The sequence below is a fragment of the Corvus moneduloides genome, chromosome 7, assembly GCF_009650955.1.
Source record: "Corvus moneduloides isolate bCorMon1 chromosome 7, bCorMon1.pri, whole genome shotgun sequence".
Lineage (NCBI taxonomy): Eukaryota > Metazoa > Chordata > Aves > Passeriformes > Corvidae > Corvus > Corvus moneduloides.
Genome location: NC_045482.1, coordinates 37732568 through 37758832, shown reverse-complemented (window position 1 = coordinate 37758832; position 26265 = coordinate 37732568). Strand labels below are relative to the sequence as shown.

The 26265-nt window shown below is 43.4% G+C and overlaps 1 protein-coding gene across 3 annotated transcripts in view; it reads right to left on the bottom strand.

Moving 5' to 3' along the window:
- Nucleotides 1-7624: 7624 nt before the first annotated feature.
- LYPD6 (LY6/PLAUR domain containing 6) overlaps nt 7625-26265 on the bottom strand; it is a 32057-nt gene continuing 13416 nt past the window's right edge. For all 3 annotated transcript variants that reach the window (XM_032114097.1, XM_032114098.1, XM_032114096.1), the window contains exons 2-5: nt 13733-13887; nt 11927-12025; nt 9484-9614; nt 7625-7844 (exon numbers count right to left, since the gene is read on the bottom strand). In XM_032114097.1, the coding sequence (XP_031969988.1) occupies nt 7650-7844; nt 9484-9614; nt 11927-12025; nt 13733-13844 (537 nt within the window). In that variant the 5' untranslated portion in view covers nt 13845-13887 and the 3' untranslated portion in view covers nt 7625-7649. The remainder of the gene's footprint in view (nt 7845-9483; nt 9615-11926; nt 12026-13732; nt 13888-26265) is intronic.

The window sequence follows — 26265 nt, the reverse complement described above, 5'->3', positions numbered from 1 at the left end:
GTGTGTTGTGTTTGTTTGCAAAATCCACTCAATTAGCAGGAGACAAATTAAAGAGGGTTCTCACTGGGCACTTGGGGAGAATTTTCTTGGATAAATACTGGGAAAATTGTGGAATGCTTCACAAACATGGGAAATATCTTGATGATTTTTTTTTTCTTCAGATGGTTTCTTGTGCTTTAGGAAGGGTGGGAGCTGTCAGGTTATTCCAGTTAAGCCTGGGATGTTCATTTTTGAGTTAAGTTTTGTCCTGTAAAGGACTTTTCCAGTGGCTTTTCCTGAGGCAGAAACCTCACTGGAAATACTGGGAGTTTTGCCTTGACCTCATTCACATCAATGTTTTATGTCAGGATTTGAGGGGAGATCTAATTCCTGATCTTTTTCTAAATAGAATGTTCTCAATTCCCAAAAAAAGCTGGAGCTGTTCCAGTTGTGTTTTCCTCCCATCAGAAGAGCCAACCTGGATGAATTCACTTTCTCCTATAAAATAAAAGTTCTGGAACGCAAAATAAAATAAATGATAATAAAATAATACTATTTTATTATATAATAATCAAATTCTGATAATAAAATCCAAACCAACTCCCAGTATTCCAAAATGAATTCCTTCCTAAGGTAAAGAAACAAGCTCAGGAGGAGAATTGCTGTGTGCAAGGCCTTGATTATCCTGAGGTTTTCAGTGGGATTGGGATCTTGCTTCTTCCACCTGGAGACTCCTCTGGGGTCACTTTTTATCAGATTCCAGTGGAAGTCAAAGTAGCAAATCCCAAAAAAGTTTTCAGCCAGTGGAAAGAGGATTGTTCATGTTCAAGCAGTGCTATAGTCACAGCTAATTATCTCTGGCTAGCTAGTTAACACCAGGGGACAGGGGTAAGTATTTTTGGGATTGATCTGGAGGAATTTATTCCAAATCTTCTCCTCAGCCTTCCTTGGGAAGTCACTGCTTTATTGCTGACATCCTCCTGCAACAAGTGCAGGATTTACATCTTGTATTTTTATATTTAAATATATATTTATATCTGTTTATATTAAGCTGTGCTTAACTTGGGAGAGAGCAAATAAACTGGGTTTTGATTAAAAAAATTAAAATTAATACTCTACAGTCTGTCAGGTGGAGGGAGTAAAAGTCCTGTTAGTGATGTAGAAGTGAAATTTAATAACAAAATAATTGCCTTGCCTCATGTGCCTGTTCCTTTAAAGCCTCTTTTTATTAAGGACAGGGGAAAAAAAGCTGGGAATTGGAGCAGCTCTCATTCCAAGGGCACCAAGAGCACGGAACAAGCTCCTTCCACCGCAGCACCTGCAGGCTGCAACACCCTGCAGATAACCCCGAGGCTCAGAGGTACCACTGGGGGAAAAAGGGGCCCTCCCTGTGCTTCCCCTTCCCTGCTAATTGAGGTGTCACTCATCAGGGCTTAGTCCAGTCCTAAAGCCCGGCAAAGCCGGGTGTAACTTCAGCCAGCTCCAGCACGGGGCCACGAGCTCTCTGCCACTGGCACAAACGGGGCTGGCAGCTTGTGCTGCTCCAGAGGCTGCCCGGGGGCTCAGCTCGCGGCAGAATTCGGGATAACCGTGGGAAACGTTTGGGAAAAGTCCGCGTGCAGGGGGGGATGCTCAGAGCAACGGGAATCATTAATTCGAGAGTGGCAATCGAGGTTTTTTTCCTGGAGGGATTTGTGTGAGCCAAGACAGAGCACTCTTGGTTTTCCTGCTGTTCAGCTCTCCAGGCACTTTCCTGCTGGACTGAGGGCAAGGGGAAAGCTGCTCATCCAAACGTGTGTGGGATTGGATTTTCAGGGACGCACGGTCCAAAATGTCTGAGGGAGGGAGATGAGGAGGGTACTGTTCTAAGACATACAGGATTTATATATAAATACGTATTTATATGCATAAATATCTATTTAAATAGATCTATTTAAATAGATATGTTTTATATGTAAAAATATATGTATAAATATATATTTGTAGAGATATAGTTTTATTTATAAATATATTATTATATATATAAATAGATATAAATATATATTTATATGTAGTTATAAATATAAATATATGTTCATAAAATATAAAAATATCTTAATATATCTTAATATAGATAATATTTAATATATATTTATATATTATATACCATATGTAATGTATTTATAAATTTTATATAATATAAATTAATATATAAAAATATATATTTATATATAAATATATATTTATAAAATATAAAAAAGATATCAATACATCTTAATATAGATAATATTTAATATATATTTATATATTATATACCATACGTAATGTATTTATATATTTTATATAATATAAATTAATACATAAAAATATCTATTTTTATATATATAAATATATATTTATAAAATATAAAAAAGATATCAATACATCTTAATATAGATAATATTTAATATATATTTATATATTATATACCATACGTAATGTATTTATATATTTTATATAATATAAATTAATATATAAAAATATATATTTTTATATATAAAAAATATATTTATAAAATATAAAAAGTTATCAATACATCTTAATATAGATAACATTTGATATATATTTATATATTATATAGCATATGTTATATATTTATATGTTTTATATAATATAAATTAATATCTAAAAATATGTTTTTATATATAAATATATATTTATATATATAAAAACACATATTTATAAAATAAACTGTCTTAATATATTAATACATATAATATTTAATATATAAATATATATTCTATAGCATGTGTTATATATTTATATATTTATATATTTTTATATAATATGTATTTATATATTAATCTATGTAGATACTGAATATATATCTCTTTTATATATCTATAAACATAGATATATAGAATATATTAAAATATTTCTGAAATCCTGTGCTTTAGAAATGAGGTGACTTTTGAAACCACCCTGTTTTCACTTAAAACCTGCCCATGGGACTGTGTAAAATGAATTCCTTCTCTTCCTCTTGAGCTGGGCTTGGCTGGCTGAGGAAGGAGGATAAACTGTATCCATGGGAATTCTCTCTGGTACTTTGGCTGCCCCTGGATCCCTGGAAGTGTCCAAGGCCAGGTTGGAAGGGGCTTGGAGCCCTGGGATACCGAGTCAAATTCCTGCAGTTTGTTTTTAATTGATTACTTTCCCTCAGTGCTGACTAATTTAATTCCAGCTGGGATGGGGAACTACTTCCATCAGCCATCCAAACCTTCACCTGGGCACTGCTTTTGCCACTGGAATGAGCTGGGCTCTATTTTTATTCAGATTTTTGGGGCACTTTTCCAACTGTGTGAAATGATCTCCTTAAAACCAGCTCGAATTCCCACCAGATAAAGGCATGGCTGTGCTTTAGTGCAGAACCAAACTTTGCCATCACTCGGAGCCTTTTGTGCCCTCAAATTTCCGTGCAGCCTGGCACTTCCTAGTGGAACTTTTCCCTAAATCCCAGAGTTTTCCAGGAGCTACATGTCCCTGTGCGCACACACCCCCAGCTGCTCGGCCCCAACAATCCCAGCTTGTGTCAGCTGCAAGAATAAAACTCTCTGTTGGCTTTTCCGGGGCATCCCACTCCGGGAGAATTCCCTTTGTTTCCAGGGAAGTCAGGGCCATCTGACTGAAGCTGGGCTTTGCCAGGGGCTGCACGCAGGGCTGGGTTGAGACAGCTTAGGCCTGGCTTAGGGATGCAAAGCTGGGGTTTGTGCCTTGTTAACAGCGGCTCCAACTCTTTAACCTGATGACACAAAATGCCTGAGACTGAGTTGTTTGCTCCCAGTCCTACCCTAAATGCAAACAAAGCCTCTTAAAACAGCAAATTTTAGCAGCAGCTCAGCAAAGCTCAGCTCAGACCAAACAAACCCTGGTTCAACAGAAACCCCTCCCTCACCCACCAGGTTTCCTCCCAGCCCTGCCCAGTTTGGCCCAGCACAGACCCACGGTGGGGTCTGAACTGATCCGGGCTCTTGCCAGAGGATTAATTGGAGTTTTATTGTGTCTGGGAGCTGCTTTTTTAGCTCTGAATGCTGTGAAAATGATGGAATTCTCAGTGAGTCCTTGCTCTGCAGGCAGTGAGGACTGCAGCAGGTTTTGGGGAGGATAATCTGGGCTTGTGCTGAGGCCAGGGAGGCTCAGGGGTGACGTTTTTGTCACTCTTTGCTGAGGAGCTGCCTCGAGGAATCGCTGAACTCGAGTGGGGCTCAAACACTCGGGTGGTTTTGTGCCAGCTGGGCTTTCCCTCAGCTTTTTGCTGCTCAGCCCCAGGTGTGTGTTATCCCAAAAAAACCTGGAATTAAACCACCTCGAGCTAAGAAATGAATGCGTTAGAGTAGAACTGAAATGCTGCAGTGCAGTTATTTCCTTACTCCCCGGGAGTGCTTTGGGGACCTGCAGGAATTCCACAGATTCCTCTTTTTATGCTACCCAGTGATCTTTGCTCCCTGTGTTTAAAATCCAGGAAGACATCGAATTTCAGGAATATTGAAAAATCGAGGTTGGCGATGAACCATGAGAAGAGAGGTGAAGGAATGAGGGATGGTTGTGGAAAGGTGTGGAAAAGGAAATCAGGGAGTGAGGAGAGAGGGTGGGATTGCTGCTGACATTTTGGAGTGAGAGAGACGAGGAAAATGCATCATTTAGGGACAAAAGCACGGACAATAACATTAATAACTCGTACAGGCAGGAATATGAGCAGGAATCAGAGGAAATGCAGGGATTTAGCTCCATCCTGTTATTTATGAAAGTCTTCCGCAACACCACCTGACTTTCAGCTCAGTCCCCTTTTCCTTATATCCCAGTCTAATATAATAATCCCCCAAACTGAGCTGTATTTAGGGAATTTTCTTTCAATTCCCCCTGTAGTTAATGAATCATTCCCATGTTTTCCTCCTGTTGAGCTCCCGGGGTTATTTGGTACAAATTGTTTTATTCTGGACACAAAGCGGAGGAATTCCTGTTAAATTTGGGATGCCTGGATCCTGTTTTCCCTCTCTGCTCTATGAAAACTCCACGTTTTCAATAATTTTATCATATTTAATCCCAGCCTGCTCTGGGGGATTTGTCCTGGTGTTTTTTCTTCTAATTCCATGGCTGGAATTTTACCACACACCTCACAGTGAACATTTAACCCCTTTATTTATACAAATGTACAGCATTTACAGGAGTTAAAAACAATTCAACATTTCAAAACATGATCCCAGAGAGTTCCTAAAAAATAAATACGGTGCAGCTCAGCATTTGTGGGGTTTGAAATCCCCCAGGAGCTCCAGGGACCGACCAGGACCCCCAACCTGGTGCAAGGGAGGGTTCAGTCACCTTAATTTCCTTTTTTTAAGCTCAGGGAGCTGCCAGAGGAGGGAAAGGCTTTGGAGAAATTGCTGATTTTCTGGGAATCCCCGGAGCCAGGTGGAACTTGCATAGAAAAAGAGATTAAAACTCCTCTTGCTGGGTGAGGGAATCCCAAAAGGACAACAAAATTCCAGGTTTGGCTGGGGGTGAGACCAAAAAATGTTGATTTTATAGTAAAAAAAAAAAATCGAAAAGGAAGAAAAGAAACAGTGGTGAACGTCAATTTTCATAAAGATGTGTATATAAATCTTTTTTTTGAATATATATATATATATATATATATACATTTTTTTAATAACATCCCCCTTGAAAAACACACTGAGCCTTTCGTTCCCTGGAGAAATCACCTGGAATTAAGTGGGGAGCACAGGCTGCTCCTTAATATCCAAGAAACCTCCCTGGAAAATTCAGTCCCGAGGCCACAAAACTCAGGACAGCCCTTTCCATGGGCAGATTCCTGATTTTTCAGAGTATCCCATGTGGGTTCTGGGAGCTGGGGAGCTCTCCACCAGTCTGCATTTCCCTGTAACTGCCCCCAAAAAAGCACTTTGAGCCTAAAAATCCTGGAATTTGATAGAGCTCAAGTTACGTCAGAGCAGGAATAGGAAAAAACCCGCTCCTAAAAGAACAACTGATAAAAAAAATTAATTCTAAAACAGTTTAAAGCAAATCCATGACACCCTGCTTTTATTACTGACTTTGCAAGACAAAGTGGATTCTTTTTTAAAAGTGATGTAAAATTTTTTAATTTGTATTTATATTTATATATTTTTGGGGATCATTTCTATATTACAGGCTCACTGCCTTGCAAACCATCCGTTTTTCCTGGCAAGGTCAGCGTTAGGAATCTTTCCCACCACTTTCAAAGCCTCCTCAACATACAGAAATAAATATTGCATCCGTGATTTCTGAGCCAAACAAGTGCCTCAGGTCACCCAAACACAGCTGGAGCTGGGAGCAGCCCAGAATCCATGGAATAAAAATCCCAGGAGATGTTCAGGATCAATTTTCTCTCTCTCAGACTGTGGGGTTTGGGGTTAAAATAGGAAAATATTGGAAATATTCCCCCTAAACCAGCGGGAATCAGGTGAGCAGCAGCTCTTCATCCTCCTTCCTCCTCGTGCCGAGGGATGTGGACCTCAAATCCCTCTGGAAATGAGGATTTTTAGGGATTTCTCTGGTTTTCCACGTTTTCCGCGGTTTTCCACGAGTCCCGGGGTGCTGGACCCCAACGGTGCAGGGCGAGCCGCTCCTTTGGAATCTCCTCCTTTCCAGGTGCTGCTTCCTTGCTGCGAATTCCTGCCCCATCCCAGAGGAGCAGGAGGAGTGGGAATGCTGGAGAGACCCCCGATTATGTGTTAATTACCGCGTGTTAATGAGACAGCGGAGTTAATGAGCTGGGAATGCCAAGGGGGACATTCCCAAGAGGTGAGCGGTGACGCTTTAAACACCATTTCTTCACCAAAATAAGCCAGACTTTATCAAAGTTAGGCTGGACTTGGTGGCTTTTCCAGCCTAAGAGGTCTTTTCCAGCCTGAATGATTCTGGGAATGCTTTCCAGGAGTTCCTTCAACAAACAGGAGAGACGTGGGAATTTTAGTGCATCCGGATGCCAAACTCAGGATTATCCAAGAACCAGGAGGGAATTCAGCCTTTCAGGTGCGTGCGGCTGTCCGGCGTGGCTCGGCTGTGGCAGCGTGGCCCTGGCTCTGTCCCATCCTTGTCCTGTCCCTCTCACTGTCCCTGTCTCTGTCCCTGTCCCCATCCCTGTCTCTGTCCTGTCACTGTCCCCATCCCTGTCCTGTCCCTCTCACTGTCCCGTCCCTGTCACTGTCCCCATCCCTGTCCCGTCCCCATCCCTCTCACTGTCCCTGGCACTGTCCCCATCCCTGTCCCTCTCACTGTCCCCATCCCCATCCCCGTCCCTCTCACTTGTCCTTGTCCCCATCCCTGTCCCATCCCCATCCCCGTCCCTCTCACTTGTCCCTGTCCCCATCCCTGTCCCGTCCCCATCCCTCTCACTGTCCCTGTCCAGTCCCTGGCACTGTCCCCATCCCTGTCCCTCTCACTGTCCCCATCCCCATCCCTGTCCCTCTCACTTGTCCTTGTCCCCATCCCTGTCCCATCCCCATCCCCGTCCCTCTCACTTGTCCCTGTCCCCATCCCTGTCCCGTCCCCATCCCTCTCACTGTCCCTGTCCAGTCCCTGGCACTGTCCCCATCCCTGTCCCTCTCACTGTCCCATCCCCATCCCTGTCCCTCTCACTTGTCCTTGTCCCCATCCCTGTCCCATCCCCGTCCCTCTCACTGTCCCTGTCCTGTGGCCGAGAGGCAGCGCTGTGCCAGCAGCGCCAGGCTCAGCCCCAGCGGTGTCCCCAGGCCGGGCGGGGCCGGGCGCGGTGTCCCGCTGAGCGGGGCCAGCGTGGCGAACACGGCGTCCGAGGCGTTCCGCGGCAGGGGCAGGTTGCAGATGCTGCCCTCGCAGCACGACGTGCACACCTGGGGCAGGGAACGCCGCCGTTCCAGGGAGGAAGCACAGGGAAAACAGCGCTACGTTGGCAAAGCTGCCCACTGTGATTTTTCCCTCCTTTTCTCCCTCTCCTCCCACCTTTTTTTTAAATCCATCGGTTGGGAGAATAATTTTTTTTCTCCCTTTTTTTCCTCCCCCTTCCTTTTTTCTCGCCTTTTTTCCTCGCTTTTTTTCCATTGCCAAGTGAAACCCACTGGCCCAGTCACACTTCTGGCACAGTCCAATTATTCCATAAATTATAATTTGTATTCTAAATACTATATCTATGATGTGTCATATATTTTAGGTATTATATAATATACACGTTATATAAAGTATGTATGCTAGATATAATACATTATTCTCCATGAATTCTATATTATTCTCTATGAATTCTATATCATTCTATATGAATTCTGTATTATTCTATTTTATTCTATATTATTCTATATTATATATTACATCTAATTTGCTGTATTTATTGTGCATATATAAAATACATTGTATAGTATATTTTTATATACTTTATAATACGTATTATATGTAATACATTTTATATATAGATATATAAGATATAGATAATACATTCTATATAATATATAGTAGATTCTCTCTATATCATGTACATTATATACAATATATGATGCCTAATATATATCCTATACTATTATATATTGTTATATATTATGTTTTATTGTATCTACAATATATTGTAGATATTGTAGATACATTAAATATATTGTGTATGATACATAGTATATATCATACACAATATATATAATATATATTAAAAATTATATATTATATACTATGCTAAACCTCTCGTATTTTATATCTCTTATATTATAGATATGTAATATTCCTATATATTATATAATTTAAATAACATTATTTGATATTTTATAGAATATGTGTCGTTCAATTTTGTATATTGTATTTTGATATCATATTATTATGTAGTGTTATATATTGTTATATATTTTATCCTATTTATATGTATATATTTTATACAATATTGTATCTAATATACTGTAGATATTAGCCATATATCATATTCATTACATAATAAATATATATCACACATTATAGACTATATACTATATAGATCTAATATATATTCTATATTATTATAGATTGTATGTATAATGTATAAATTATATATACAATACTATATATCTAATATATTGTAATATTTTATATATAATACATTGTAATATTATATATTATATATATAGTATAAAAATATATTGCAGAATATATTCTATCTATTATGCTATATATAATATAGCATAATAGTTATATAATGCTAACTAAATATTATATCCAATATATACTGTATACAATATATAGTATAGAATATTTTTATGTATTTTATATTTACATATACATATTATACTCATAAACCCTATAATTATTTACAATTTTATATTTATATACATAACATTTCATACAGATTTACACATAAACCCCAATTATATAAACTTTTCTATTTTAGATAGACTCACACCGACCATATTTTCTCGAGAAACTCCAATTCTATGAAGTTTTACACACATTTACACATCCTGGATTTACCAGATAAGCTCCAATGACCCAGATTTGCATCTTTTACCCCCACTTTCTCCCTACCTTGTACTCCTCGTGCTTTATATAGGTGCAGCCCGTGCTCAGACACTCCTCCAGGGGCACGCAGCGCTTGGTGACAGAGACGCTCTCCCCGCTGGCCTTCATCATGTGCTGGCTGAAGCAGTACCTCGTCCCTAAAAAACCGTGGAAAAGCCTCATTCCACTTTACTGGCAGTCTACCAGCAAGAGAAAATAGGAAAGGAGTCCTGGTTTGTTTTGGGTTTTTTTTAAATACCAATTTTTGAGGTATTTGTTGTATGTCATCTGCTGGCTGAAGTGGTACTTTGTCCCTAAAAAACCATGGGAGAATCTTTATCTGCCCAATTCCTGTTTCCTGAGAGTCCACCAGCAGGAGGAAATAAGATAGAAATCTCGGGAATTTTTAAAAAAATAAGAATTTTTGATGTGTTTCTGTATAATGACACTGAATGCTCACCTGTGTTCAACCCCAGGCTCTGGTGTGATCCCAAGGATTCAAACTGCTCTGGAATACTGGGATTTATTCCCAAATGTGGGTCTGTGTTACAGACAAAACAATTCCCACCCATGGGATCATCCACTTACAGAGGGAAGTTTGGATAAACACCCCAAATCTTGTACACTCAGAGTTTAATTGGCATTATCTTTAAAAAAAATGGGAATATTCCCAATCCCTATTTATTTCATGTGTATAGGTGGAAAAAGATTATATAATATACAATAAAAATACTTTAAAATAATATTATAAATCATTTTTTCACCCTAGAGGAACATTTTGATCCGTTAATTTATTCCTCAGGCCAAACCATGGAATGTGTCCCTGAATTCCCACCACTTCCCCAAGTCACCCCATCCTCTCTCTTTTTCCTCCTTCTTTAAGCTACTCCTCACTGACATCTGTAAATCACCCCAAAAAATCCACAGCAGAACGACTGACAAATGGAATGAGGATTTATAAGGAATCCTATAAGGAATCTGGATTTTATTCCCTGCCTTATTCCCTAGAGGGAAGCTGAAGGTGCTTCCTCCAAGCTCTCAGAGAGGAAAACATTGGATTTTCCACACGTGGAACACCACTGTGTATTTATTTTCTACATTCTACCTTGTTTCTAATTAATCCAGCTTGTTAGTAATAAAATGATTGCTTTCCCAGAGGGGAAAAAGGAGGAAAAAGGAGATTTCCATGTGTTTTCCAGCTTTTCCCACCCTAAAGCTCAGGTTTATGCCAGAGGGAGCGCTCTCTGTGCAGAAGCTCCCAGGATTCTGCTGGAAGTGCCATTCCCAGGAAATCTGGGCTTTATGTCTCCTGCTCTGGCACCAGAGCTCTCCCTGACAGCTCCCACATGGAATAAATAAAGTTCCCAACACCCCATAACTCTTCTAAGGCTGTTTTATTCTTTATTCCTTTCTTTCTTTTGTTGTGGAATCATCTCGGAGCGATGTATTTTCCTGGCATGGGGAAACCAATGGATGGCTGTCACCTCCTGCAAGGCCAAGTGCTAAATCCACAACGAGGAATAAAATCCACACCCCTTTCTCCTGGCAAAACAAGGAATATCCGGGAATGTCGGTCTCATCCCGTGCCAGCCAGCCCGGTGGCTTTTATTGTTGTTGGTTGTAGCTCAAAGGAAGCAAATTCTGGGGCTGATAACGGGCCTGCCACAGGCTGCAGACGCAGGGGGGTCGTCCTCCCTCCAAAAGAAATCTTTTCCGAAGGCAAAATCCCCAAATAATCCAACTAAATGGGATTCATCAGGGTTGTGGATGATCTCAATGTCTTGGGAGGGTCTCGGAAGAGAAGTGGTGAAGGAGGGCAAGGTCTGGGGATCTCAGCAGTGCCTGGATCTGAGATTTGAGGGTTTGTATTCCCTGAGCTGTTCCCAGCTTCAGGCTCCAAGGGGAATGATGAGATCAAACCACTGCAAATATCAAAATTCCAGCTGTGGCTGCCCTGAATGTGGATTTGTGCCAGAGGGGAGGGAAGTGAACACAGCCAGAACTGGTCCTGTATTCACCAGTAAGAGAAAAAAAACTCTTAAAAATCCTTCCCCATGAGGGTGCGGAGGCCCTGGGATGGAATTCCCAGAGAAGCTGTGGCTGCCCCTGGATCCCTGGGAGTGTCCAAGGCCAGGCTGGACATTGGGGCTTGGAGCAGCCTGGGATAGTGGAAGGTGTCCCTGCCCATGGAATGGGATGAGCTTTAAGGTCTCTTCCAACCCAAACCAATCTGGGGTTCTGGGAAAGCAACATCAGCCTGATTTAATCCCCATCTGAGCCAGAGGAAAACAGGGAATAGTTCAAAGCCACCAACTTCATCCACTGCAAGGAGACAGAAAAGCTTAAAGGATTACTCCTTTAAGCAACCACCAGCATCCCATATTCCACATTTTTGGGAATAACAGGGCTCAGCCTGGCCCCTGGCAGGGATAGGTGGGTTGGGATGAAACCCTGGGAGGGGGCTGGTTACCTCGGGGACAGTAAACATCCGGAGCCCAGCGGTTGCACTCGTAATTATCCGAGGCCTTTTCGCAGGTGAAACACTTAAATCCACGAGGATACGGCGTGGCTGAAAGGAATGGAAAACATGGAGTTAAAAGGAAGAGATAATGGAGTCAGAATAGATAATACAGAGTTAAAAGGAATGGATAATATGGAGTTAAAATGACCCAATTAATCTGGTTCTGTGCTGCTTTTCAGGAGAAAGCAGCAACAGTTCTTCTCTTTAGATCCAAATTTCTCCCGATTTTCCTGTCGGCTTCAGCAGGTTGGTCCTGATTTGTAAAACCCACAGCAGGAGAGGCACACTGAGGTCCCCATGGACTCGTTCCAGCTGTGTTGACCCAGCCAAAGTGCCACTGCTGACTTCAAAGGGAGCTAATGGGAGCAAGGAATACTCATTCTCCTGGAATCAGAGCTCGCATCCAACCCTGCGGCTTTATCAGTGCTGATAACAAAATATCAGGTGGATTTAAACACTCTGGGAATGGTCCCACCAGGGAAAGAGCTGCTCCTGTTGAAGGCAGGCTCGTGGCCCCAAAGGGAACAAAACCACTTTGCTGAACCTCCAGCCCTGAACAGCAGCCTCTGTCCTAATTTATCTCACCAAACGAGGGCTAATTCCTTAATTGCTCTCCTGGCAGCACTTCTGTGGCACTTTCAATCCATCCTCAAGGTGCTGCCGCCTTCTCAGAAGCCAAATGGTGACCAGGTCACAGTTATCAGTGAAGCCCTACAGCTCTCTGGGCCACATCTTCACCCTCCCTCCTCCTCCTCCTCCTCACCTCCTCCCCTTGCTCTGGGCTGGATCCTGTTTGGGAAGGAGAGGTGAAGCAAGACGATTTCACTGCTTGTTTCCTTTCAGTTTTTAAGGATCAAGAAATCACCCAGGAGCGTCTCTGGTGGGGCTGGGGCTGGGACAACACATGGATTAAATTAATCCCTCTCACCCTGGGTCTCTGACAGGTCGTGGTTATGGAATAAAACAGGAATTTCATCCTGCTTGCACAGAATGCAAATTTTCCAGCCAGTGAAGCAGTGAGTTTTCTGTGGGGAGAGAAGGCAGGGACGGCTCCACAGGCACCTTGTTCTCATGGAATTCGCTAAGTTTGTGTCTGATAAGGAGAACAGACCGGTGAGAGTGCAGGGAAGATCTAAAGATGCACAACTCCATTGCTCCAGGAGTGCCTGGAATCAAGGCCAGAGCTGTCGGTGCTGCCTGTAACCCTATGAGTCCTTTAAACCCTTTTGGGTCTGGTTTACACAGAATCCTGGAATGGTTTGGGTTGGGAGGGACCTTAAAGCCCATCTTGCCCCACCCTCTGCCATGGGCAGGGTCACCTCTCACAAAAACTTGGGGCTTCTCCCACATCAACTTGGCCCTGTGGGAGTGGGGACTGTACAAACCAGGTGCCTCCCAACCCAAACCATTCCACGATTCCGTGTAAAACCAGGTTAGAGGCAGAGCTAAAAGCAAACAAACACAGCCACGGCTCAAGAACAAGTGGGAAAAATGAAGGAAATATGTGACAAGATGAAATTTGGTACAGAGAAACGCAGAACCCTAGTGCCATACTGGAAAATATTCCAGTGGCCTGTGAGGATCACGGAAACCATAACTGCAAATGGCTCTGGGGTTGGGCTCCTGGGAGAACCTGAGTGCAAATCCAGAAGCTCAAGGCTTGGGATGCTCTGGAACAGCTCCGGGCTGCTCAGAGCACCCCACAGCGCTGGCTGCTGTTTCCCTTGTCCCTGTCCCAGGGTGGAGGTCACTTACTGGAGGGGTGGAGGTAGACGATGTCCTTGGCAGTGAAGTCGCGGCTCCGCATGGCCGGAGCGCGGCCGGACAGGAGCAGGAGCAGCAGGAGCAGCCCCGGTGGCCAGGCCATGGCCCGGCCAGGACCTGCTCATGCGGCGGCCGAAGATCCCCACCTGGGCAGAGGCACAGAATCCCAAAATTAACCAGGCTGGAAAAGACCTCTGAGATCATCGAGTCCAACCCATGACCAACACCACCCTGTCACCCAAACCACGGCAGCGAGTGCCACATCCAGGCTTTCCTTAACAACCTCCAGGGACCGTGACTCCACCACCTCCCTGGGCTGCCCATTCCAGTGCCCAATCCCTCTTTCCATGAGGAAATGGCAGAGAGCAGGGATGAGCAGAGCAAACCCACAAGGACCTGGCCACCACCTCGTCCCCACTACCCAACCCCGGAGCCTCCCATTGCTGGGGTTATTTTGGCATCAACAGCCCTGGAAAAGACTTGGACAAAGGATCTCCCTGGATTTCCAGTGCAGTGGGAAGTTGCCTGGTGCTACAGGAGGTTGATGGTTCTGCTGACACCTCCTCTCCACCTTCCTCCTGACTCCTCCTCACTGCCTGGGGCCACATCTCCACCATCCTACGAGGTTCCTACTGATCTTATGTTGGCATTTCCTCTTGGAAAAGCCTCCATCTCAGAGCTGCAAACAAAGTGACCATTGGATTTTCCTCATCCATGCTCCAAAGGGATTTATTCCCTTTGTGATGCCATTAATAAATAGTTCAGTGTATTCTTCCAAGTCCCTGACTGATGGGAGCTACTTGAAGCGGAACCAAACAACCGCTGTGGTACCATTCCTGAGACCATCCCAAAACCAGCACCTTTCAGGAGCATCCCAATCCCTGCACCCAGGCTGTAGGGAGCCATCCAGGGGCAGACAAGGCCAATAAACCATTAAACAGATTTTTAGAAACCCTTAAAAATGATGGAAGTGCCTCAAAAATCGAACGGGAGGGGAAAATCCTGAAAGGATGCGGCTGCAGAGCCAGGCAGGAGCCGACGGTTTCCTTTGGAATCCATCCAGAACACACAGGGTTGGGATGAGTTTTTTCCACCCAGATGGACCAAGAGATCTGCAACACCCACATATTTCCTAAGCAGCTTTGAATATGTGGCAGTTATTATTTAATAAATATTTTTGTTTGGGTTTTTTTTTCCTCAGGAAAGATGTGGCAGGGCTGGGGATGTCACCTCCAAATGTTGGTCCCACAGCAGAAATCCACCCAGGAGCAGCAGCACAAAGGTTGTCATTGTCCCTGCTGTTATCTGCAAACAGCTTTTTTATTAAAACACAGAGAAATCCATAAAAACAACGAGGAAAAAAAGATAACACACAGCCCACTGCTTCAAACTTTGTTGGTTTAACCTCATGAAGAGGCAAATGCCAATTTCCATTGGATTTACTCCATAGATCCCTCTCAACCAGGGGAGAACAAAATCCTGATTAGAAGCAGACAGGAAGTAAAATAAACCTCTCCCAACCACGTGGAAGATGAAAGAAATGGGTCCATGTGGGATGTGGAGGGAGAATTTGGGAATTTTTTTTATCCCAAACCACGCCAGAGAAGGTTTTACAAACCCCACTCTTCATTTCAAGACATCAGCAGTTTGCAGTGAGACCGTCAGGAGCAAAAAATGAGGATTTGATCCTGAGCTAGAGGACCGAAAAATGAGGATTCACATCCCAAAAGGAGGTGCTCGTCGCAGCTCAGCACCAACTCTCATCAGCAGCCTGTGATTAACAAGTTATCAACATAAAGAAAAAACAATCCTGGAATCATTAAGGTTGGAAAAGACCTCCAATATCATCAAATCCAACCATTATAGCGATATTTTAAGTTACAACACAGCAAGGTTGAAATAACGGCAGGAATTCCTCCCAAAGAGACAAAAATTTGTTGGGTTTGCTCATCAGAAGCACAAAAAGCTTTTGTTTTTGCAGAGCTGATCAAAACCTTCCAGCTGAGGACGTTGCTTTCCCCAGTGTCCCTTTTGTGGGACCAACTGCTCGTCCAGCCCCTCTCCAAATCCTTTGTGGCAGCACTCAGGCACCAGATTCAGAAAAGTGGCTGAAATCCTCCAGCTGCTCCCTAAAAATGTTCACATCATTCCTCTTGTAATTGCAAAGACCTTAATTGCCAACTTCTAATGAGTTGCAAGAAACCGTGAATGAACAGAGAGAATTCACTCCCCCACCTCGATTTTCTGTTTGAAACAGGTTTCATTATGGGCATATCATTAAAATTTTTAAATCCTCTGGGTTAGAAAATTATCCAGAGCAAGGCAAGCAGGGCCAATATTTTAAACTGGAATTTAGGGGAGTAGAAAGTCCTTACTGAGCAAACACCTGCCACCCTTACTGTCACCATTTGTCACCCTGGGCATGTTCCACCTGCTCATTCCATACACACAGGTAGGGGAAAACCAGGAATTACTGCAAGCATGGAAATATCCACTGCCAGAAACCCAAATATTTACTATTCCATGAATATTTTGAGTAGGAACACAGGGGTGCACATAGTTCTGTCATTGATGGGGGGCAAATATTCGGTGATGTTTAAGGTAACGATGATATTTCACAGAGAGAGAAGTGGAAAGAATACTTCGAATAAAGGTAATATGCAATAGTTAATAATTCAATTCATATCCAATAATTAGATCTATTTGAAATTATTTAGATATTAATTCAGTGTTCAGCACACTCATTTTCTCTGGTGTTGCACTCACATAAAAATAAAATGTAAGGAAGGTGATATAAATATAGATATATGGATGCACTGTCTTAAAACCTGCAGACATTTCACAAAAACTTTAGTTTGGTTCCCAAAATCCTACAAAATTGTATTTCTCTAAAATGATGGATTCTCTTCAGGAATTCTATAAGCCCTGAGAAGCTTCACCAAGGGTGTAAAGGGTTTTTCTTTCACTCACAAGCCCCTTTTAGTCCACGACTTTCAGCCAAAACCTCCAAACTTTGTACACAATTATATTTTCAGGAGTTACTGGTGGTGTACCGGCTCCTACAGAGCTAAACCTCTGCTGGCAGAGCAAATCCAGGGCACAGGCAGATATTTTTTCCCTCAAATCCCCTCGGCTCCTCTCCCAGAGCCAAGTCCTCATCCCAACCTAAGGGAAGCTGGCGCGGCCCGCTCGGAATCCGCTGCCGGTGGCAATGGGGGGACACAGTCACATGGCATTTAGATCATGCCGTCTGTTGGTGAAAGGTCCTGGGCACTGACACAGAAATCCTGGTTAACTCAATCTTCCCAGCTCCAGCAGCACCTCGGAGGCGGGAAGGCGTTCCCATTCCCGCTCCGCAGCGGGATTACTCCGGCCTGCCCTTTGCCCTGCCACGCTGCCTTGGAGATGAACCATTCGAGGCCCCGAGCAGCAGCCCAGTTGCCCACTTGTCAGGTCTCATTAGGGAGGTGACATCTCATCCTCGTTGTCACCAGCCCTGGGGACAATGGAAGGTCCCAATCCTCCCGGGAAGCGCTGGAGCGGAGGCCGGATATCAGAGCTCCGGTTTTAGGGGAGAAGTGTTGATGGAGGGGACGGTTATTTTTAAGGATAGCTTTGTCCCTCCTGTCCCTCTCAAGCTCAGCCGGCTGACCATGACCAAATCCATGACCTGGGCCACCACCAGCTGCAGGTTTGCAGTAAAAACACCATTCCAGGAGGGGAAAAAAGGGGAAAAAATAGGAGTCAGACACCAAATCTTCCCAAACAAACACTTCCCCAAAGCCAGGCAGGCAGGAATTCCTGATCCACGGCTGTTTCTGTGGTTCTCCTCATGCAAGTATGGCACAGGTTGTGGTGTTCTGTGTCCCCCACCTTGTTCCCATGGGATGCAGAGAATTTCCCTGCTCTCCCTGGATTTCCAATGCAGTGGGAAGTTGTCTGGTCTCATGGGAGGTTGATGATTCTGCTGACACCTCCTCTCAACCTTCCTCCTGCATCTCCTCCTCACTGTCTGGGCCACACCTCCAAGGTCCTACAAGGTTCCTACTAATTTCATCCTGACATTTCCTTTTATTCTCCCCCTTGGAAGAGCCTCCATCCCAGAATGCCCTAAATCAAGCCTTCCTTGAGTGAAATAAGCCAGGAAAAGTTCCCTCCCAGCGGGCAGGAGACTTTCTGAGCCCTAAAGCAGCGATCACAGCATGGCCAGGCAGCGCCATCTGTGAGAAACCGCCGAGACCTCAGCACGAGCTGCTCGCTCCCGCGAATTCCGCTGTGCGGGGTCAGCTGGGCCATCCTTCCATGGCCTTAAGATGATTATTCCTCAGTGGGAAATGAAGCCATGGGAACTCCGAGCAGCCTGACGAGGCTGGAAGAGCTGTTCCTGCAGGCACACTCTTCCCTCCAGGAATACCTCCCCATGCACCACCCCAACACAACTTCCCCCAATAACTCCGCAGATTTTCCTCCTGCCTTTCTTCCGAGGTCACACAAAGCTACAGGTTGGACTTTCCATGACCGAGTTGACAATATTTGGATTGGTTTTCATCTCCCTCCAGCTTCCAAATCCAAACCCGCCTCTCTGCCTGTGTCATCACTGTCCAACGACAAATGGGAATGACGACGGAACGTTTTCCGTCTGGCAGCTGGGCCAGATCCCAGACAACAATCTCAGGGACTGTTGGTAACTTCACCAGCTATAATTGCCTTTTCCCCCCCTTCTCCTTTATCCTGCTCAACCTTTTTGTGTCTATTCTATTTATTTCTTTTGGTTCCCACCACACATGTCAAAAGGTTATGAAAAAAACCTGCAATTCTTAGGAATTGCCTCCAAATCCGTGTGCCATTTAAGGGATTTTCTTGGCAGTTTCACCCCAGGAATGGGTAAATGTGTGTCCCCCTCCCCATAAGATGGGATGTGGCCAAGCTCTTGTATCCAAGGAACCTCTCGGAGCTCTTGCAGAGGAGTTCGCTACCCCTCCTCAATTACAGTAAGCAAGAGTAATTAAACAATCAAACACAATTAGTGCACTAATTACTCCCAGGAGCGTGGCCCACCTAATCGCCTTGCTGCTAATTACAAAGCCTGGAGTTCATTGAGCTAAAAGCCCTGGACCTGGGGAAGTGAAGGGGGGGACAATATGTTCCCTCTCACGCCGCCTTCCCTCAGATGCAGTTTAAGCTGTAACAGGATGTGATTCCAAGATTATTTTACAGGCAGTGCTTGGCTTCTGTTTTCAACCTGAACCACTCATCTTTTCAGTCCTACCAGCGAAACTTTTCTTAGGTCCCTCATCTTTTAATGATCTGGGGTAAAATGTCACTTCTATTCACCCTCAGGATAGTTTGGCTTCAGAAAAACAGAGATGGAATAAATATATTCTCCTGGAATATCTAAGGCACTCAGTATTTGGCATTAGGGACAGGGAAAAAAAAGGGAATTTAAAATTAAGCCAGGCCACGATATAAGAAATGATAATTTCTGGAAATTAATTGTCAAGCTGAGCTGGTGAAAGTGGTGCGACACCACTTTTCCTTCCTTTAAATTACGTGAAATATTCAAACCCATGACCACAAATGCCTCTGAATCAGCAGGAAAATGGACACGGATGATCCAATAAATCATTTCAAGACCTATTCTTGGGGTTTTGCACGGCCTGCAATAGAGGCAGCGAGGGCAGCAAGCCCAGGGGGATGTGGAAAATCAGGATTTAGCTCCATTTGGGAATTCTGGAAGCTCCTCAGCACATGGGCTGACCTCAATAAATGGAGAGCCCCCAGACAGCCTGGCTCCACACAGACAGGATAAGGAAACCATGCGTGAGCACAGAAATCCTGGGATTTTCCTGCTAATAAGACACAAACCCCCCAGTCACTGAGTTCCAGTGGCCAAGGGGAGCAGGGCAGTTAAATTATTCCCTAAATAAACTTTTAGGTTCACTGGGACAACTGAAAGGGCTCCTCTTCCCAAGGCAGAGATGCTGTGGATTACACTTTCCTTCCTACTCCTCAGGAAAGTCTCATGGCCGAAGGAGGAAAGGGATCACCCACAGAAGGAATTTCAGGACGGGGAGGCTGGTCCAGGGCTGGTGACAGCACTGGAAGGGGGCAGGGTGGTGAATTTTTCCTGGGCACAAGAAAAATGAAATCCCAAGGAACAGAATCTATGAATGAAATTCAATTTTGGTGAAGCTCCATGTGGAAACAGCGATTGGGATCATTCTGGACCATCTTTCCTCCTTAGATTTAAGCCAAGCAAGAGCATCCCAGATACTGGGAAAAAGGGAAAGAATTGTGCAGTGTGACCAAATAAAGTGCAGCCAAAACGATGCCAAAGAAACAAGGGAAATTTAAAAGCAGGATAATGTATTCCGTGTTTATGACAAGAGCTGGAAAATTATCTAAGCTGCAACCAAGACATGAAACCTGTCAAGAAAATACTTTCCTAGTCCATGTTCCAGCTTGGCAGGTACATAGAAAGAGCAATTTGAACAGAATGGGATGAATTTTTAAGGTTAAATTCTTGTTAAGTCAAGAAAATTGGGACAACCTGGGAGGATCCTCAGTATTTTTAAAGGATCAAAGGAACAGCCGCCGAGCCCAAGGTTATCCTGGGTAAACTCCTGGAGCAGTTGATTTGCGCTGCAGCAACAAATATTTCAAGTAGTAAAAAATTACGAGAGAGGGTCGTTGGGATGGTGTGGAAAATAGATCTCCAAACAATCCCATCGTTTTCCAACGGGCAGGATCTGGCTCTGGCTGTGAAAGGAGACTGTTACAGGGAATAATTGGGGGGAGACCAAAGCAGGAGCACCAAAGCTCCTCCTGATTACCAAAATGAGCTCTACCCAATTAACCAAGCGTGCTCAGGCCAAATTAAAACCCAGCTTAGTGACATCTCAAAATCTAATTGGTGAAAAGGGCACCTCCGAAGGAGGGGGTTTTTTTCCCCCATCTCCCAGCAGTTCTGCATTCAGTATTTTTACGCCAAAAGTATTGATAAGAAACTCGTTGATTAGAGGCTGACGGGGACATGAAAGAGGGAGTCTGTCCCTCCTGCACCAAACTGTGCTTTAATAAAGCCAGACATCAATCTGCGCCATTGTGTTGCCGCTCTCCCGATGCCTCTCCGGCGGGATTTGTGACAGTTCCTCTGGGACATCACCTCGCACATTTGCCATGCTAGATTAGGCACCGAGGCCCGACCCCGTGGCGTCCGCCCGAAACGAGCTCTGGGCGACGCCACGGCTCGGCCCTGCCAACGTCACCTCGAGCAAACGAGGTTTTATTGTTATGAACTCAGCCAAAATTGCAGCTTTTTCCCCCTCTGAGGGGTGTTTTGGCCCATCGCTGATTGCGCCGTTATTATTCCTTGCCTTTCCTCCATTACGAGATGTTAATGAACCCCTCAGTTTTCCCAATTCCCGCTGTAATGCCGTGTTTTTCCCCCAAATAAACTAACGTATGCACGTAGCAGTTAATGAACACCGTGTGTCATTTTTCCAGCCCTGGACACGGCAGGATGAACCCATGGAAAGGTTCCCTTCCCCTGACAGTTCACCCAGAGTTCATCCTAATTTTTATTTCCTGACCCGCACGTGAATTCCCGTTGGCACAAGGCACCAAAAATCCAGGACACACAGGAGGACAACGCATCTGCTTTCCTCATTTCTAAAGAGCACATCTCAAACCAGGCTGGAGAAGATGCCACGCCACTGTCAGCACCAGGGGAATAATTGGGAAGGGCTTGGCCATTCCCAGCTGGACAATTCCGACATCTCTGTAAAATTTAATGACCAACGACCCAAGCCTCGTTCAAGGATCCTTTAGATAAGTACCTCGTTCTCATTTTTGTCTTGATAAAGTAGCTCGTGTTTTTGTGAGTCCCAATTTATCTGAGGCAGATTTCTACAGCAAAATAAATAAGATTTTCTTGTTCTATTTTATTCTTTCTGCTGAAATTTTTTGTTCCATAAGGCTCTAACAGATTTTGTCATAAATCTCTTTGCAGAAATCACCATAATTAGTTATATTTAAAGAGCAAAATTCATCTGATTTCGTATTTTCAGTCCTGTGGCACCAAAATTCAAATATTTTCCTCCAAAAGCTTTACTCCAAGTTACCCTCTCCAGTTTTAATGTGTATTTTATTTGGTATAAATGAGAAAAGCTACATATCATTAAATAATATGAAATAAACCCAAATGAGAATGACCAATTAATGTTCTTTCAGCTGTCTGGTTAATCCATGGAGTGAACAAATCCTTAATTCATGAAGATTTTCATTTATTTTTCCAGGAAAACAAAACCCAGCAGAACCCAAAACAAACCCACTGCTCCATAAGAATTTCCAGTGTTATTTGAATTTAACGGCCAATTAATTGCCACTTGTCCTCTCAGAAAAAGCCATTTAATTCCTTTATTTTTCCAACTTGTTGATGAAAAAAAGAACTAATTAAGAGAAAGCTCATCCCCAGCACGATGGGAAGCTGTAAAACACCATCCCCCATTTTAGCCACCGCTCCCAGGATGGTTTCAAACTTCCAGCACCGCAATGAGGGGTCTCAGTGGATATTCCTGAGATGGATATTTTGGATTTCTCTTCGGTTTTTATCACATAAATGTCCTGGGAAGCTGAGCAGTCTGGGTGCCTTCCTACAGAAAATTCTCTACCCTTGGCTTGTGCAGAAAGTCACTCCTTTATTTTAATGTCATTACAATTTACTGATGGACAAAACGCTCTGAGCAGCGGAATTAATTTCAATTTTAATCCATTTTTCTGACGCTAAAGGGAATAATTTTGCTGTTCCAAGTTCGGTTTGGAGGAAACCATTTATAAAGTGAATTAACCACAGAGAAAACTCCAGGAATAAAGCAGGGACATTTCCTTCCCCAGCAGCCATTTCCTTGTATATTTAATTTTTTATTCGGTTTTTACACAAGTTCTTCACCCTCCCTGCATTTCACTTGTAGATAAACACCGCCAATCAATTTTAATGTGGATTTATCACGTAAATATGGGCGCAACACAATATTACAAGGAAAAATCCTATCATATTCCACAGTTAAACAAAAAAAACATTCCCACGACCCATAATTGCCTGCCAGCAGGTCAGAGAGCTGAGGCATGAATTTATTTCTAGTGAGAGTAAATAGATAATTCAATATTTATTTAATAAATAAAATAAAATCAAGCTACTGAACAATTCTGCCAGCAGAAAACCAGGCTCTCATCCTCATGGATTTCACCCCAAAACAAACCTTATGATTTTTAAGCAATGCCAGAAAAGGGATTTTATATTATTTTGTTATTTTGGGGTTTTTTTGTGGTTGTTTAATTTTTTTCATCCAATTTTTACTTCAAACCAAGAGAAATAATTCCCTGGAGCTCAGAGTATTTGCTGCATTATTTGGGGTTAACTGCAAATAACAACAGTGCCCAAGGATAGAAAAAGGGAATTTTCCTGAAATTGCAGTGCCTGGATAGTGGAAATTTTCCCAAAACAACAACATTTTATTCACAATAAGCAGAATATTTCTGTCTCGTGGCAGAAATAATGCTGGCATGAATAAAGCTTCCTAAAAATAGGCTCAGATAAAAAAGGGGTGGGAAGATCATTGAGGATCTTCCAGGAATGAGATAAATCCCGAGGGTCACGAGGACATCACAAAGTGTCCATTAGAACAGGAAAACCCCGGTTTGGGTAATGTAAAAATAAAAATTAAAAACAAAAAATAAAAATAAAAATAAAAAAATAAAAATAATAAATAAAAATAAAAAATAAAAATAAAATAAAAAAATAAAAATAAAAAACCAAAAAAATTAAAAATAAAAATAATTTTAAAAATAAAAAATAAATAAAAATAACAAAAATAAAAATAAAAAATAAAAATAAAAAATCAAGGGAGTGAAGCACAATAACCCCACCCAGGAGCCAGGACAAGGACCTGGACACTGCCCAAGATCAGCAGGGCAAGGGAACAGGAGCTGAGGTGGGAAAGGAACGGGATGTCCAGGATGGAGAGAAACCCACACGCATTGGACAATTTTTATGGAATCCCAGACTGGTTTGGGTTGGAAGGGACTTAAAGCCCATCCCATCCCAGCCCTGCTATGGACAGGGACACCTCCCACTGTCCCAGGCTGCTCCAAGCCCTGCCCAGCCTGGCCTTGGGCACTGCCAGGGATCCAGGGGCAGCCCCAGCTGCTCTGGGCACCCTGTGCCAGGGCCTGCCCGCCCTCCCAGGGAACAATTCCTTCCCAATCTCCCACCCATCCCTGCCCTCTGGCACTGGGAAGCCATTCCCTGTGTCCTGTCCCTCCATCCCTTATCCAAATTCCCTCTCCAGCTCTCCTGAAGCCCCTTTAGGCCCTGGCAGCACCACATCCCTTTACACCTCCCCCCATAACCAAATGGGGAAAATGCAGAAGGTTTATGGATCACATCAATTAAAACTTAACCCCTTCTTGGTATTAATTAAACTTTAAACCTCTCTTCATCTGCCCTGCCTCCTGCTAGATCCGAATGCCTCATCCCCTTGGCATTACAAAGTCCACTTTCCCAAGGTTTTTTTGGAATATCACCCATAATTCAGGAGCCTGCCAGCCCAGAGATGTTATCTGGTACGAAGAATCCCTCAAAATCATGCTCCAACTCATCTGCCTCACTCACTCGCCTTCAGAACGTGCTAAAAACACAAAAGCTTTCCAAATGTGCCCCCTGATTTCACCATTGCTTCATTTCCCCTCATGAATCACCTGGAATTCCACAGGCCACGATCTGTAACTTCCATTGTGTCACCGCTGACATTCTCCCTGTGATTTACTGGTTTGCATTAGATCTGATCTCCACGCTCAGTCCTACCCCAAATTCATGGAGGAATTCACTCCTGACCAGGGAAATGTTGAAAATACACCAATTTTCAGCCTCTAATTTCACTCAAATTGACCTTTTCTGCCAATTATTTCCATGCTGACAGGAACAAATACCATTATAAATAATGACCCTCCGAGGGCCCCTCTTCCTGATTTTCCTTGGGAAAAACGAGGCTTCCAGGAAATTCATTCCACAACACTTCAATATTTCACCACAACAAGCACAAAGGAATATTTAAGACACAATAAACCCATTTAAATTTAAAATATTTGAACCAGAGATCTGTAGTTTGCTTCCCACTTCAAGCACTCGGCTGACACCATCATATTTTATTATATTGATTTTTAGGCTCCCCAATAATTGAGAAATCGCTTCCAAAAGGGTGAAGGATCCTTGGGAATACCAAAGGATTGCCCCTGGATCAGCACAGCCTGTGCAAAATAGAGCAGAGAGCACAACCTGGCCAGTCCAGAACATTATAGAAAAGAAAAAAAATTAAATTAAATCAGTCTAGATTAAAGGATGATAAAAATTTACTCCCTAAAGCCAACAGACTAAGTAGAAAACGGGCTAGAAATTCAAAAATCCCACTGGTCCAAAGGATACATGGGAATAGGTGTGATAAAAGGAATTCCAAATTATTTTCCATGCCACTATTTTAATTCATTTTTTTAATAGGTCATTTAGGCCTCATGAAAAAAATCAATCAGGTCAGGTTCCTTTAGGGAATGATGGCCTTCCCAAGGATATTATAGATAAAATATAGATGACTTTGATGATATCAATGGCCAGGCTCACCAACAGACAGCCTTTTTGGCACTGAAACACCAATTTAATTCCCATGATGTCTAATCATGCAAATATCTTAAATTAATAAGGGAAGAAAGACACTTTTAAAAGAAATTTTCTTTCCTTTTTTTCTTTCTGCAAGCCCTGAGCACTTCCAGGCAACTCAGGAATGAGGTCAGCTCTGGCCATACTTGGAAATGAAGGCCTGGAGTTGGCTCATGCCAGCATGTCAGTGCTGGTTGCATGTTTATATATGAAAATATTATAATTTATTGTTAGATCTAATTGTCTATTGTTATAATTGTCCTGTATTTAAATATTATAATTCATATAATAATATAAAATCAGGGAGTCATGGAATGGGTTGGGGTGGAAAGGGACCTTAAAGCTCATCCCATCCCACCCCTGCTGTGGGCAGGGACACCTCCCACTGTCCCAGGCTGCTCCAAGCCCCATCCAGCCTGGTCTGGGACACTTCCAGGGATTCAGGGACAGCCACAGCTTTTGGCTTTAAACTGAGAAAAGGCAGGGGTAGATGAGATATTGGGAATAGATGGGATATTGGGAATAGGTGGGATATTGGGAATAGATCCTCCCCTGTGAGGCTGGTGAGGCCTTGGCACAGGGTGCCCAGTGGAAGTCAGGAAGGTTTGCTAATGTATTCCGACAGAAATGACTCCAAAACCACGTGGAAACCAGGAATTCCTGGGAGCAGAGGCTTCCCCTGCTCTGCTTTCCTTTAAATCAGCAGGAAAGCTCCCACTGACCTCAAATCCCAGCTCCATAGGGACGCTGATGCCCTGAGTGGGGACAGGAGCATCCTCCTGCCAAGGCTGAGTGGGACCAGCTCCCACAGGAG